General features: G+C 42.7%; 1 protein-coding gene across 1 annotated transcript in view; it reads right to left on the bottom strand.

Moving 5' to 3' along the window:
* NAA15 (N-alpha-acetyltransferase 15, NatA auxiliary subunit) overlaps window positions 1–12,476 on the bottom strand; it is a 102,221-nt gene that overhangs the window by 15,754 nt on the left and 73,991 nt on the right. Inside the window, exon 19 of the mRNA XM_073572116.1 lies at window positions 7,508–7,605. Within this exon, the coding sequence (XP_073428217.1) occupies window positions 7,508–7,605 (98 nt within the window). The remainder of the gene's footprint in view (window positions 1–7,507; window positions 7,606–12,476) is intronic.

Here is a 12,476-nt window from a genome sequence, read left to right as displayed (position 1 = left end):
TTCTGTCTGAAGTTTAGTCTTTAACAAGTGAAATGCATACTCAATTGGGTTGAGATCAGGTGACTGACTTGGCCATTCAATAATATTCCACTTCTTTGCTTTAATAAACTCCTGGGCTGCTTTGGCTTTATGTTTTGGGTCATTGTCCATCTGTAGTATGAAACGACGACCAATCAGTTTGGCTGCATTTGGCTGGATCTGAGCACACAGTATGGCTCTGAATACCTCAGAATTCATTCGGCTGCTTCGGTCCTGTGTCACATCATCATTAAACACTAGTGACCCAGTGCCACTGGCAGCCATGCATGCCCAAGCCATCACACTTCCTCCGCCGTGTTTTAAAGATGATGTGGTATGCTTTGGATCATGAGCTGTACCACGCCTTCACCATACTTTTCTCTTTCCATCATTCTGGTAGAGGTTGATCTTGGTTTCATCTGTCCAAAGAATGTTCTTCCAGAACTGTGCTGGCTTTTTTAGATTTTTTTTTAGCAAAGTCCAGTCTAGCCTTTTGATTCTTGATGCTTATGAGTTTCTTGCACCGTGCAGTGAACCCTCTGTATTTACTTTCATGCAGTCTTCTCTTTATGGTAGATTTGGATATTGATACGCCTACCTCCTGGAGAGTGTTGTTCACTTGGTTGGCTGTTGTGAAGGGGTTTCTCTTCACCATGGAGATTATTCTGCGATCATCCACCACTGTTGTCTTCCGTGGGCACCCAGGTCTTTTTGCATTGATGAGTTCACCAGTGCTTTTCCTTTCTTTCTCAGGATGTACCAAACTGTAGATTTTGCCACGCCTAATGTAGAAATTTCTCAGATGGGTTTTTTCTCTTTTTGCAGCTTAAGGATGGCTTGTTTCACCTGCATGGAGAGCTCCTGTGACCGCATGTTTCCTTCACAGCAAAACCTTCCAAATGCAAGCACCACACCTCAAATCAACTCCAGGCCTTTTACCTGCTTAATTGAGAATGACATAATGAAGGGATTGCCCACACCGGTCCATGAAATAGCCTTAGAGTCAATTGTCCAATTACTTTTGCTCCCTTTAAAAACAGTGTGGCACATGTTAAGGAGCTGAAACTCCTAAACCCTTCATCCAATTTTAATGTGGATACCCTCAAATGAAAGCTGAAAGTCTGAACTTCAACTGCATCTGAATTGTTTTGTTTAAAATTCATTGTGGTAAGGTCTAGAACCAAGATTAGAAAAATGTTGTCTCTGTCCAAATATATATGGACCTAACTGTATAGAGAAGCATCTACACAGTGTGCAATTGCATTTTATTGCAAAGAATGAGGAAGCTGGATATGTTGTAACACATTTAAAGGGAACCCGTCAGCAGGATTGTGCACAGTAATGTGTCAGGCTGGTGCCATTACACTGATTAAAATGATACCTGGGTTGATGAAATCAGTCTTGTGGTTGTTGTTTAATCTTTATTTTCAGTTCTCGGTTAATGATATGCTCATGTACTGGGGCGGCCTGTGGGGGGCCATCATGTGATGCTCTGATTAGCTATTCATAATGCAGACTGCTGACAGGTCACTGATCCCTCACTGACCTGCCCTCTAGGTTACATAATGAATATTATATATATCTTGGGGAAAAAAAACCCTGCACTGCAGCATGAAAATTAAAAAAAAAAAAAATGATTTGAAAATGGCGCCGCCGACACCTGCGTAGTTACAGCTATTGGTGACCTGATAGCTGCTACTGCAGCCAGCGGCACCATTTTCAAACCAATTTTTTATTAGGAACTTCAGATTAATCAAATCTGTATATAATTAATTACACATGCGATCATGCTTCAGTGAAGGTGCCGTTGGCAGCTGCCTGCAGAAAGCTTTTCTTCCCAAGATATATATATATTATTCATTATGTAAACTAGGGGGCAGAAGCCAAACACATGAATACCTTAAATCAAGAACACCATGTGAAGACACCCCCCCCCCCCCCCCCACAGCCCTGTCCCAGAGCACAAACTCAAAACTGAAATTAAAGATTACAACAACCACAAGATGGATTTCATCAACCCAGGTATCATTTTAACCTGTGTAACGGTGCTAACTTGACAATATGTAGGTCACTGCACAGAATCCTGATGACAGGATCCCTTTAACAGTTTCCGTCGACCGAACATGGGAGAAAAAAAAGAGGGTGCTCATCTTTATTTGGTGTGTCTACTCTAATTGGAAAACATTAAAAAAAAAGTAGTCGATGCTGTGGTTAAAGGTCGTGTGAAGCGTGTAATGCGTGGAACAAAAAAAGGGACTACAATATTGAGGAATACAAAGAATGGTCTGAAACATATGAAGAAACGTACTAAATAAATCACAAAGGCAGTGCGGGTAATATGGAGGTCAACGCTATCACTGAAATGTTTTGGAGATCGTAGGAGAAGCACAGAGCTCTTTACGAAAAGTACATTGGAGATGGGGACAGAAAAACGTTTAGAAGAATTTTAAATGCAAATTTGTATGAAGATAAAGCTACGGTCATGAAAAAATAATGTGTCAGCCATTTAGAATAAAAGAACGGTCATGAGACTTTGCAATGTGAAAAAAAATGAATAAAAGGTGTCGGAGGCAAAGATGCTGTTGAACTCACTAAGTATTATGGCGTGGCTTTTCGCAGACTCCATCGAGGACACAAATATGGGCCTCATACTATCAAAAGCCCCACTGATGATAAACCGCAACACGACAACTGCCCACCGGCTAAAGAGAGCTGTTGCAAGTGATGTAAAGCTGATAGTACACTCACAATTTTCATCATGATAAACCACCTCTTACTGCAAAGGTATTGGAGGTATGAAAGCTAATTTATGAAGAGTAGAGTTGAGCGACTTTGGTCGGATCGGGTTTCATGAAACAAAATTTGTTTCAGATGAAACTGGACCAACTAGGGCAAAAAAAGTCTGAAACCCGACCCCAATGCAAGTCAATGGGGATTAAAAGTCGGCATTGAGCGGATGACATTCATTCACTCAATGCCGACTTTTATTCCCCATTGACTTGCATTGGGGTTGGGTTTCGGACGAAACTCAGACTTTTTTTGCCCTAGTCGTTCCAGTTTCATCTGAAACAAATTTTGTTTCATGAAACCCGATCCGACCAAAGTCACTCAACTCTAATGAAGAGCTGTCATTGGATGATTTGCTGGAACACTGTATTGGAGTAGAAACGCAAAATAACAAATCGCTCAACTCACTCATTTGGACTTTTGCACTAAAACCTCTTCATACAATTGCAAAGATTATGAACATAGCCATGTACTTTGGCAAGGGATTTATGCTAATTCTTAAAAGTACTAGTCACGATGGAAATGACTATTCGATAGCAAGCGGAAATATATGCACACACTCAGGACGATGCTTGTTAAATGGCTCGAAGCAACGTTCGTCTGACTCTGCTCAAGATAGGAGACCTCATCGCAGCAGCTCTGCAGGCATATTTTTAGCACTAGGAAAGATCACGCTATGGTCCTGGAATAGCTGATTGACCATAAGGCTGTGTGCACACGCTGCGGTTCCGCAGCGGTTTTGGCCGCTGCGGTGTACAGTACCATGATTCCCTATGGGAATCAAAAACCGCAATGCAGACGGTGCGGAATTTTCCGCGCGGATTATCTGCGGTTTTCAATCCGCAGAAAGAATTGACATGTCAATTCTTTCTGCGGATTCCCCTGCGGTTTGCCATCTCCTCCATTGAGGAGATGAAAAACCGCAGGGCCAAACCGCAGAGCAATCCGCAGGTCTTCTGACCTGCGGTTTCACCTGCGGATTTTACAAAATCCGCGCAGATGAATCCGCACCTAATCCGCAGCGTGTGCACACAGCCTAAGCAAACGTTACACTGTGTAATCCGTATGAAAATCTTCAATACGTTTTTCTCGAAAGCACTTTTTTCAAATCTGTGGCCAGCATATATCTCAAGTACCAAGTGTCTATCTTGCGTATCAGAATCAAGTCGAAATTTTTTTGTGTAATTTTGACAGGCCTCCAATTGTGCCAAAAATGTATACTGTATTCAGGTTTTATTTATTTTTTTTAAATTCTGCTACTGGAGATGGCGACAATAAAATAATGGGATGCATTAAAAGAGGCATAGATGCTCATGAGGAGAACATAATTTTACCTCTATATAAGTCACTAGTGTGACCACACTTAGAATACTGCGTACTGTTCTGGTCTCCGGTGTATAAGAAAGACATAGCTGAACTGGAGCGGGTGCAGAGAAGAGCGACCAAGGTTATTAGGGAACTGGGGGGGTCTGCAATACCAAGACAGGTTATTACACTTGGGGTTATTTAGTTGAACTGGAGTGGGTGCAGAGAAGAGCGACCAAGGTTATTAGGGAACTAGGGGGTCTGCAATACCAAGACAGGTTATTACACTTGGGGTTATTTAGTTTGGAGAATCGAAGGCTTAGGGGTGATCTCATTACAATGTATAAATATATGCGGGGACAATACCAAGACCTTTCTAATGATCTTTTTACTCTTAGACCTGTGACGGGACAAGGGGGCATCCTCTACATCTGGAGGAAAGAAGGTTTAAGCATACTCACAGACGCGTGCGGATTTTTACTGTAAGAGCAGTGAGACTATGGAACTCTGCCATATGATGTTGTAATGAGTGATTCCCTACTAAAATTTAAGAAGGGACTGGATGCCTTTCTTGAAAAGTATAATATTACAGGGTATATACCTAGTTTTCTTAATATTGCGTTGATCCAGGGAGCTAGTCTGATTGCCGTATGTGGAGTCGGGAAGGAATTTTTTTCCCCCAATGTGAAGCTTACTGTTTGCCACATGGGTTTTTTTTGCCTTCCTCTGGATCAACATGTTAGGGCAAGTTAGGATAGGATATGGGTTGAACTAGATGGACTTGTCTCCCTTCAACATTAATAACTATGTTACTATGTATATACTCGTGTATAAGCCGAGACTTTCAGCACTTTTTTTCGTCTGAAAATGCCCCCTCGGCTTATACACGAGTCATTCTGCAGAAACCTGCGGGGGAGGGGGAGCGGCGGCAGGAGCAGGTGGCTGGGACATTATACTCACCCTCCTGTGGCAACGCTGAAAGTCCCCTGCATCCTCCGTTGTCCCAGGGCTGGCAGCTTCTTCCTGCATGGAGTGGTCACATGGTACCGCTCACTAAGGTCATGAATATGGACGTGACTCCACTCCCATAGGCGTGGCGTCCATATTCATGACCTTAATGAGCGGTACCATGTGACCGCTCCATGCAGGAAGAAGCTGTCAGCGCTGGGACAACTGAGGATGCAGGGGACTTTCAACGTTGCCACAGGAGGGCGAGTATGGATGGGGGGAGCAGGACGGGGGAGCACAGAGGAGGACAGGGGGGGGCACGCAGGAGGACTGGGAGAGGACAGGGGAAGTATGGAGGAGGATGGGGGGAGCACTGAGGAACATGCAGGAGTATGGGGGAGGACAGGGAGCTGAGCCATACATAGAAGGATGGGACGGGTGAGCCGAGCCATGCATACTGGGAGGGGGGAGAGCCACACAGAGCAGGACAGGGATGAGGGACAATGTATACCCGGCTTATACTCGAGTCAATAAGCTTACCCAGTTTTCCGTGGCAAAATTAGGGGGCCTCGGCTTATACTCGGGGGTCAGCTTATACTCGAGTATATACGGTAATTAAGAATCTCTTTGGAGTTTTGTCTCAGACAAGTACAACAGCCGAGATCGTAGCAACCGTTCACCACAGTTTTGTCCACGTCACTGCATTTTTACAGTACTTATTTATACTCTTTTCATGATATAAAATTTTTTAAGCATACTTAAAAACATGTGTAAATATGTTGTAAAAGAGCCATCTCAAAAAATCCTTATAGTTTTTCCACACACAAAAAAAAACCCACTGCAAAAATAGCATAAAGATCGAGTATCTAAACTAGAAGAACCCCTTAATATACTCCTATTTAAGTTGTTGTTTCTTGGTAAAGAAGGGGTCATGGGGCGATTGTGAGAACCATGGGCTCATTCATTCTGCTGATCAGTTGGAATCACTATGGATCATACAATGAAGATTTATGCGAAAGATAATCCAGCAAATGAAAAGCCTGGTAACTACTATTATGGCATGTTCACAAAGCTTTTTCATTTCACAGAATGTGTCTTTAGTGTGTGGGACTCATGGCAGTTCAAAATGCAAATTTGCTGCTGAAATCTGGGGGTCAGCGATTTCATTGCAAACACAAGTTGAATATGTTCACAGGAAAACTAACGTGTAAAAGAACAAAACACTCTATAGTGCTGCTGAGAACATACCTGGAGAGTAATGCAAATGCACAACATTAACAAAAATTATTTGCATCATGAGAAATATGTATTCATGAATGCTTTATTTTCATGAGCAAAGGGTTAAAAAAAGGATGAAATGAAATGTATAAACCTTTAACCCCTTAATGACAGCCAATACGTCTTTTTACTGACCTGAGATATAAGAGAATATCATCCCTGTACAGGTGACAATCCAGCAGCTGTCGACTGTACACTATAGCTAACAATTTGCTCTATCATAAATGATTAGCGTTGGCACCATCCAGATCTGTTTAACCCCTTAGTTGCTGTCAAAAGTGACATCTAATAAATGGTTAATAGGTTTTGGGGGCTTCTGCTTTAATCTAATTTACACACCTAGATCATGGTTGTGTGGTCCTGATGTTTGCCATAGCAGTTCATGGTCAAATAGCGGCCTTAGAGTCTCCCGGCTATAGCAGTCAGTTCAGAAGTTAGCGACATTTAGGTGGTAAACAAACATTTTTTCATTCCGGCTATACCACTTTGCATTAATTCCTGAAAATCACCTGAAGGGTTAATAAACTATCGGACAGTAGTTTTCAATATGTCAGGGGGTGCTGTTTTTAAAATGGTATCAGATTTGGGGTCTTCCAATATATAGCACCCCCAAAGTCACTCCAAACCTGGATAGGTCCCTCAAAAAAATAAGTTTTGTAAATTTCCTTGAAAAAATAAAAAATTTCTGCTACATTATTAAACCTCCTAAAAGGCTAATAAAATAAACTAGCGCTTTAAAAATGGTGCTGATGTAAAGCCGACATGTGGGAAATGTTATTTATTACTGTTTTTCTGTGATATGACTATCTGGATTAAAGGGATAATCATTCAACTTTTGAAAATTGCAATTTTTTTTACATTTTTGTCAAGTTTCTGAAACTTTTTATAAATAAACACAAAACTTATCAACCTAAATTTACCATTATCATAAATTATAGTATGCCATGAAAAAACAATCTCAAAATCAATGGGACTTGTTGAAGCGTTAAAGAGTTATCGCCACATAAAGTGACATTGGTCAGAATTTAAAATATTGGCTCCGTCACTAAGGGGTTAAACATCACATCTAAATTGAAAACTGGCCAAACACAATCATGTCCTCAACAAACCAGATGATCAAATGCTGCACCTATCCAGGCCTTACCCAGACAGAAAGGACAAGAGCCATTACCTGGAGGCTTCTGTTTGTGAGCGATTCATCCAATGCGGTAGCCAATTCCACTGCTCGTTTCTGACTAGAAGGGTCCAGATAATACATCATTTTGGCAGCTGTAAAATGGAGGAAAAAAAAACACCTATATTAATATGACTCAAACACCGACACAAATTATCCACTCTTAACCATTTAGCGACTGCTGCGTACATGTCAGCTGAACACGATCACTATATGGAGTGCAAAATGTTAAATCCTGCTGTTTGGTGCAATATCTCCATTTAGAAGATGTCCACGATGGCTGCTGTCAGTTCATAGCCCAAATTCTTAAGGAACTACACTCAGTTACTGCTGGACACCTGTACAGGATTTTTAGAGACTCTAGTGACTGGATCAGTGCCAGGCGAGTGGCGTAACACTAATGTGGTGTCGATTTCCAAAAAGGGCTTTAGCTGCCATCTACTATCTCAGTAATGGGAGAGTCTGTCTTCACTGGATACAAATTTTACCTCACAAGGTTTTTGACAATGCCTGATCAATTCTGGCAGAGAAAGAAGTAAATTTCTCTGATAAGATATATTACAAAGTTGCATTGTGGGAAAAATGTCCGACGGGCTTCTATACAGGAGTATGTGATGGAAGGGCACATTATACGTGATGGCCAGTATGGGTTTACTAAGGAAAGAAGTTTAACCCGATCCATTTTTATGAAGAGGTGAGTACAAGCCTGGACAGAGGGGGAGCTCTGGATATAGCGTTTTCAAACTTTGCTAAGGCGTTTGAGACTGTCCCACAGACGCCAAATGGGTCAAGCTATAGGCTTCAAAAGTAAGGTTTGTAATTGGATCAAAAAAATGGTTCAGACACTGAACCCAACACGTTGTGGTGAATGAGTGCTACTTTGAATGGTCTCTGGTAGCAAGCGATGTACCTTAAAGTACAGTGCTGAGTCCGCTATTTAACCGACTTATTAATGATGCAGAAGACTGTATTAATAATATTGTTTCTATTTCTGCAGATGCCACCAGCCATGTAATATAGTGCAATGTGTGGAAAATGTTTATAAGCAGGCTTGTTCAAATTTAGTGTTTGGGCATCCACTTGGCATATGAGGTTCAATGTAAAGCTATGCATCTAGGTACTAATAAAACTAGAAAAGTCACTTGCAATGAAGAATCTGGGTATACTTGTAGATCACTGACTAAAAAAAGCCGGATTACTTACCGGTAATGCTCTTTTAATGAGTCCACGACAGCACCCACTGGAGGTATCGGATCCGCCCATTTGGAACAGGAAACCCTACAGGAAAGATAAAAGGGGCGGTCCGCCTTTCCTCCTCAGTTTTACGTTTCAGAATACCAGAAGGACCGCCAAGGATTAGGCAATGTTCTCTTATTTTAACATCTTTCTTATCCATTATTTGGTTGATATACTTTAACTATTGATATCTTTAGGGAGGGAAGTGAGCGGGTGCTGTCGTGGACTCATTAAAAGAGCATTACCGGTAAGTAATCCGGCTTTTTACTCTTCGCCACGACAGCACCCACTGGAGAGATTCCAGAGACCATCACCTGGGTGGGACCACCGTGCCAAGGACAGTCCTGCCAAAGCTTAAGTCAGAGGTTGATGAAAGATCAAGTCTATAGTGGTTATAGAAGGTAGAAGGGGATGACCAAACTGCCGCCTTACATATAGTTTCAATCGGAACATCTCCCTTTTCCGCCCAAGAAGTTGCCATTGCCCTGGTGGAATGCGCCCTGATGTTCCCTGGAAGATCTTCGTTTTTTGCGGAGTAGGCTAAACGAATGGCCTCTCTGATCCACCGGGAAATGGTGCTCTTCGTGACTCCATACCCCTTCTTACAGCCCTGAAATGAAACAAATAGGGCCCTACTCTGCCTCCAACTGTTGGACCTCTCAATATATTTTAGGACAGTTCTTTTGACGTCCAGAGTATGGAACTTCTGCTCTTCCGGAGTAGAGGGATTTTTATAGAAGGTTGGGAGGAGTATCTCCTGAGATCTATGGTATTTTGTTGCCACTTTTGGCAGGTAGGCAGGGTCTGGTTTTAATACCAATCTGTCTTGGTATTCTTGAAAAAAAGGTGGATCTATTGACAAGGCCTGGATATCACCCACTCTTCTAGCTGAGGTCAGTGCTACCAAGAGGGCCATTTTAAGTGCTAAGTATTTGAAGGGTATTGTGTCGATCGGCTCAAAGGGGTCTACCGTTAGGGCGTCTAAGACCAGATTTAGATCCCATGTAGGGACGGAGGGTATGTGGATTGGAGCTATTCGTTCACATGCTGTAATGAATCGAGTTATCCACTTGTTGCCTGCTATATTATGGCCATATAGTGCTCCTAATGCCGATATTTGTACTCTTAGCGTATTTACTGCTAAGCCTAAGTCTTTCCCTTTCTGCAGAAATTCCAAGATTGGGATTATCGGAACTTCTGCTGTATGAGGTACTGTATGGAATTGAAGAAATTTTTTTCCATATTCTAGTGTAAATTTGGGTTGTGGACTGTTTTCTACTTTGTAGTAGTGTAGTAATTAAAGACTCAGAGAATCCTCTTGTCCTCAATAACTGCCTCTCAAATTCCACGCCGTCAAGTGCAAGCTGAGCACTTGAGGGTGGAAAAAGGGGCCTTGGGAGAGTAGGTTGGGAGTCGAAGGAAGGACCCAAGGATCTGTTATTGACATAATTTGCAGCCACGAAAACCACGGTCTTTTTGGCCAGAACGGTGCTATTAAGATTATCCTTGCTTTGTCGTCTCTGATCTTCCGAATTACTTGAGGTAGGAGGATGAATGGAGGGAACGCATACGCCAGGTTGAAATTCCATGGAGCTAGAAGGGCGTCTAGTATGTCTGGGTGATCTGATGGAGATAGGGAGGCAAATGTTTTTATCTGCCTGTTCTCCTTTGTGGCGAAAAGGTCCACCTCGGGTTGTCCCCATAGGGCTACTATGTCCCTGAAGACCTTCTGATTGAGGCACCACTCTCCTTGCCGTAGAGTGTGTTGGCTTAGGAAGTCTGCCTTTTGATTGCTCTCGCCTCTGATATGAAGGGGCGAGAGGGACAAAAAATAGTTTTCTGCTAAGTTTAAAATTCTTGCCGCTGAAGACATCAGAGTCTCTGATCGAATCCCTCCTTGTCTGTTTATATAGGCCACTGTGGTGGTGTTGTCCGATAGGATCCTGACATGCTTCTGTTGGAGCTGCGGAAGGAAGTTGTATAGAGCATAGAACACTGCAGTCAGTTCTTTTAAATTGGATGAGTACTCGCATTCCTCTCTATTCCACCTTCCCTGATGAAACCCATTCTCCATGTGGGCTCCCCAGCCCTGGGGACTGGCATCGGTGGTTACGATACAGGATGGAACTATAACCCATGGAACTCCTGAACATAAATGGTCATCATCTAACCACCACTCTAGAGAAGTCAAGACTTCTTGTGACAGGGTTATTTTGCTCTGTAAATGACCACTATGTCGCTTATCCTCTTGGAGGATCTGGTGTTGTAGTGTACAGACATGGTACTGGGCCCACCGGACTGTCGGGGTGCAAGAATTTAGTGATCATAATAGTGACATTGCTCCTCTCAAGGACACACGTGGTCTATCTATAGCTGCTCGTATTTTTTGTTTCGTGAGGGTGATTTTTACCTGAGGTAGTAGACATCTCTGGGTCAAGGAATCTAGTTGAAATCCTAGAAATGTCTGGAGGGATTGTGGATCGAGTCTGGACTTTTGGATATTGATGATCCAGCCAAGGCTCTGAAAAGAGGAGATTGCGTCAGTCACGCGTTCGGTACATTGTTTGACTGAATTCCCAATTATTAGGAAGTCGTCTAAATACGGCACGATCAGTGTGTCCTTTTGGCGAAGGTAGGCCATCACTTCTGCCATCACCTTGGTAAATATTCTTGGTGCCGTGGAAAGCCCGAAGGGCATGGCCGCGTATTGGAAATGACGAATCCTGCCCTCGACTTCCACTGCGACTCTTAGGTATTTCTGGAATCTATTGTGAATAGGGAGATGATAATAAGCATCTTTTAAATCAATCCCTGCCATTACGCAATTTGGGAAAAGAAGCTTTATAGTGGATCTAATTGATTCCATTTTGAAGTTATAATTTTTTTATAAATGAATTAAGCTTCTTTAAATTAATAATGGTTCTAAACGTACCGTCTGGTTTAGAAACCAAAAACAGGGGAGAGTAAAAGCCTCTACCCTCTTGTTCCTCAGGGACGTCAACTAAAACTGTTTTAGCTAGTAGGACTCGAATATCGTCTTCGAGAGCCTTTTGCTGAACTGAGGAATTAAGGCGAGTTATAACAAAGAACTCATAAGGGATCTGAAGGAATTCAATCTTTATTCCTTCCTTGATTATGTTCAAAATCCATGGGCTTAACGTAATTTGTTCCCATTTGGTAACAAAAAATTTTAATCTACCCCCAACTGGTGGGTCTAAACTCTTAATTTTTATCTCTCCTATATGTTGGCCCTCTGAAGATGGTACCCTTCTGCTTTTCGTCTTTCGTGGCCCATCTATTCGTTCTGTCCGACTGTCTTCTTCTCCCGAATGGCCGTCTCTTAAAGGTTTTCCCTCGCATGGGGTTGCACTAATTTTGGATTTTGATTGTGCGTCCCCTTTCCAGCTTTTTATCCACAGAGCGCGTCTGGCGTTATTCACCAGGGCTGCCGACCTTGCTGCCAGTCTTAGGGTGTCCTCTTATCAACGGGATGGCTGCACGCAGTTTCTCCCTTGACACTCTTTGCTCGATCTGCTGATCTAATTGATCTAGCCATACCAGCATTGATCTAGCAGTACATGTGCTGGCTATTGCGGGTTTGAATACCCCGGTGGTGGACTCCCAGGACCTTTTGAGCGAAGATTCTGCCTTTCGGTCTAATGGGTCTGCTAACAATCCTGCGTCCTCGACCGGGATTGAGGTCTGTTTGGAAGTGGAGGCTATGACGGCA

This window comes from Dendrobates tinctorius, unplaced genomic scaffold (genome assembly GCF_039654945.1).
Source record: "Dendrobates tinctorius isolate UK_male_01 unplaced genomic scaffold, ASM3965494v1 ptg000030l, whole genome shotgun sequence".
NCBI classification, from domain to species: Eukaryota; Metazoa; Chordata; class Amphibia; order Anura; family Dendrobatidae; genus Dendrobates; species Dendrobates tinctorius.
The sequence above is the reverse complement of the archived record's forward strand: the minus strand, read 5'-3'. Positions and strand labels throughout refer to the sequence as shown.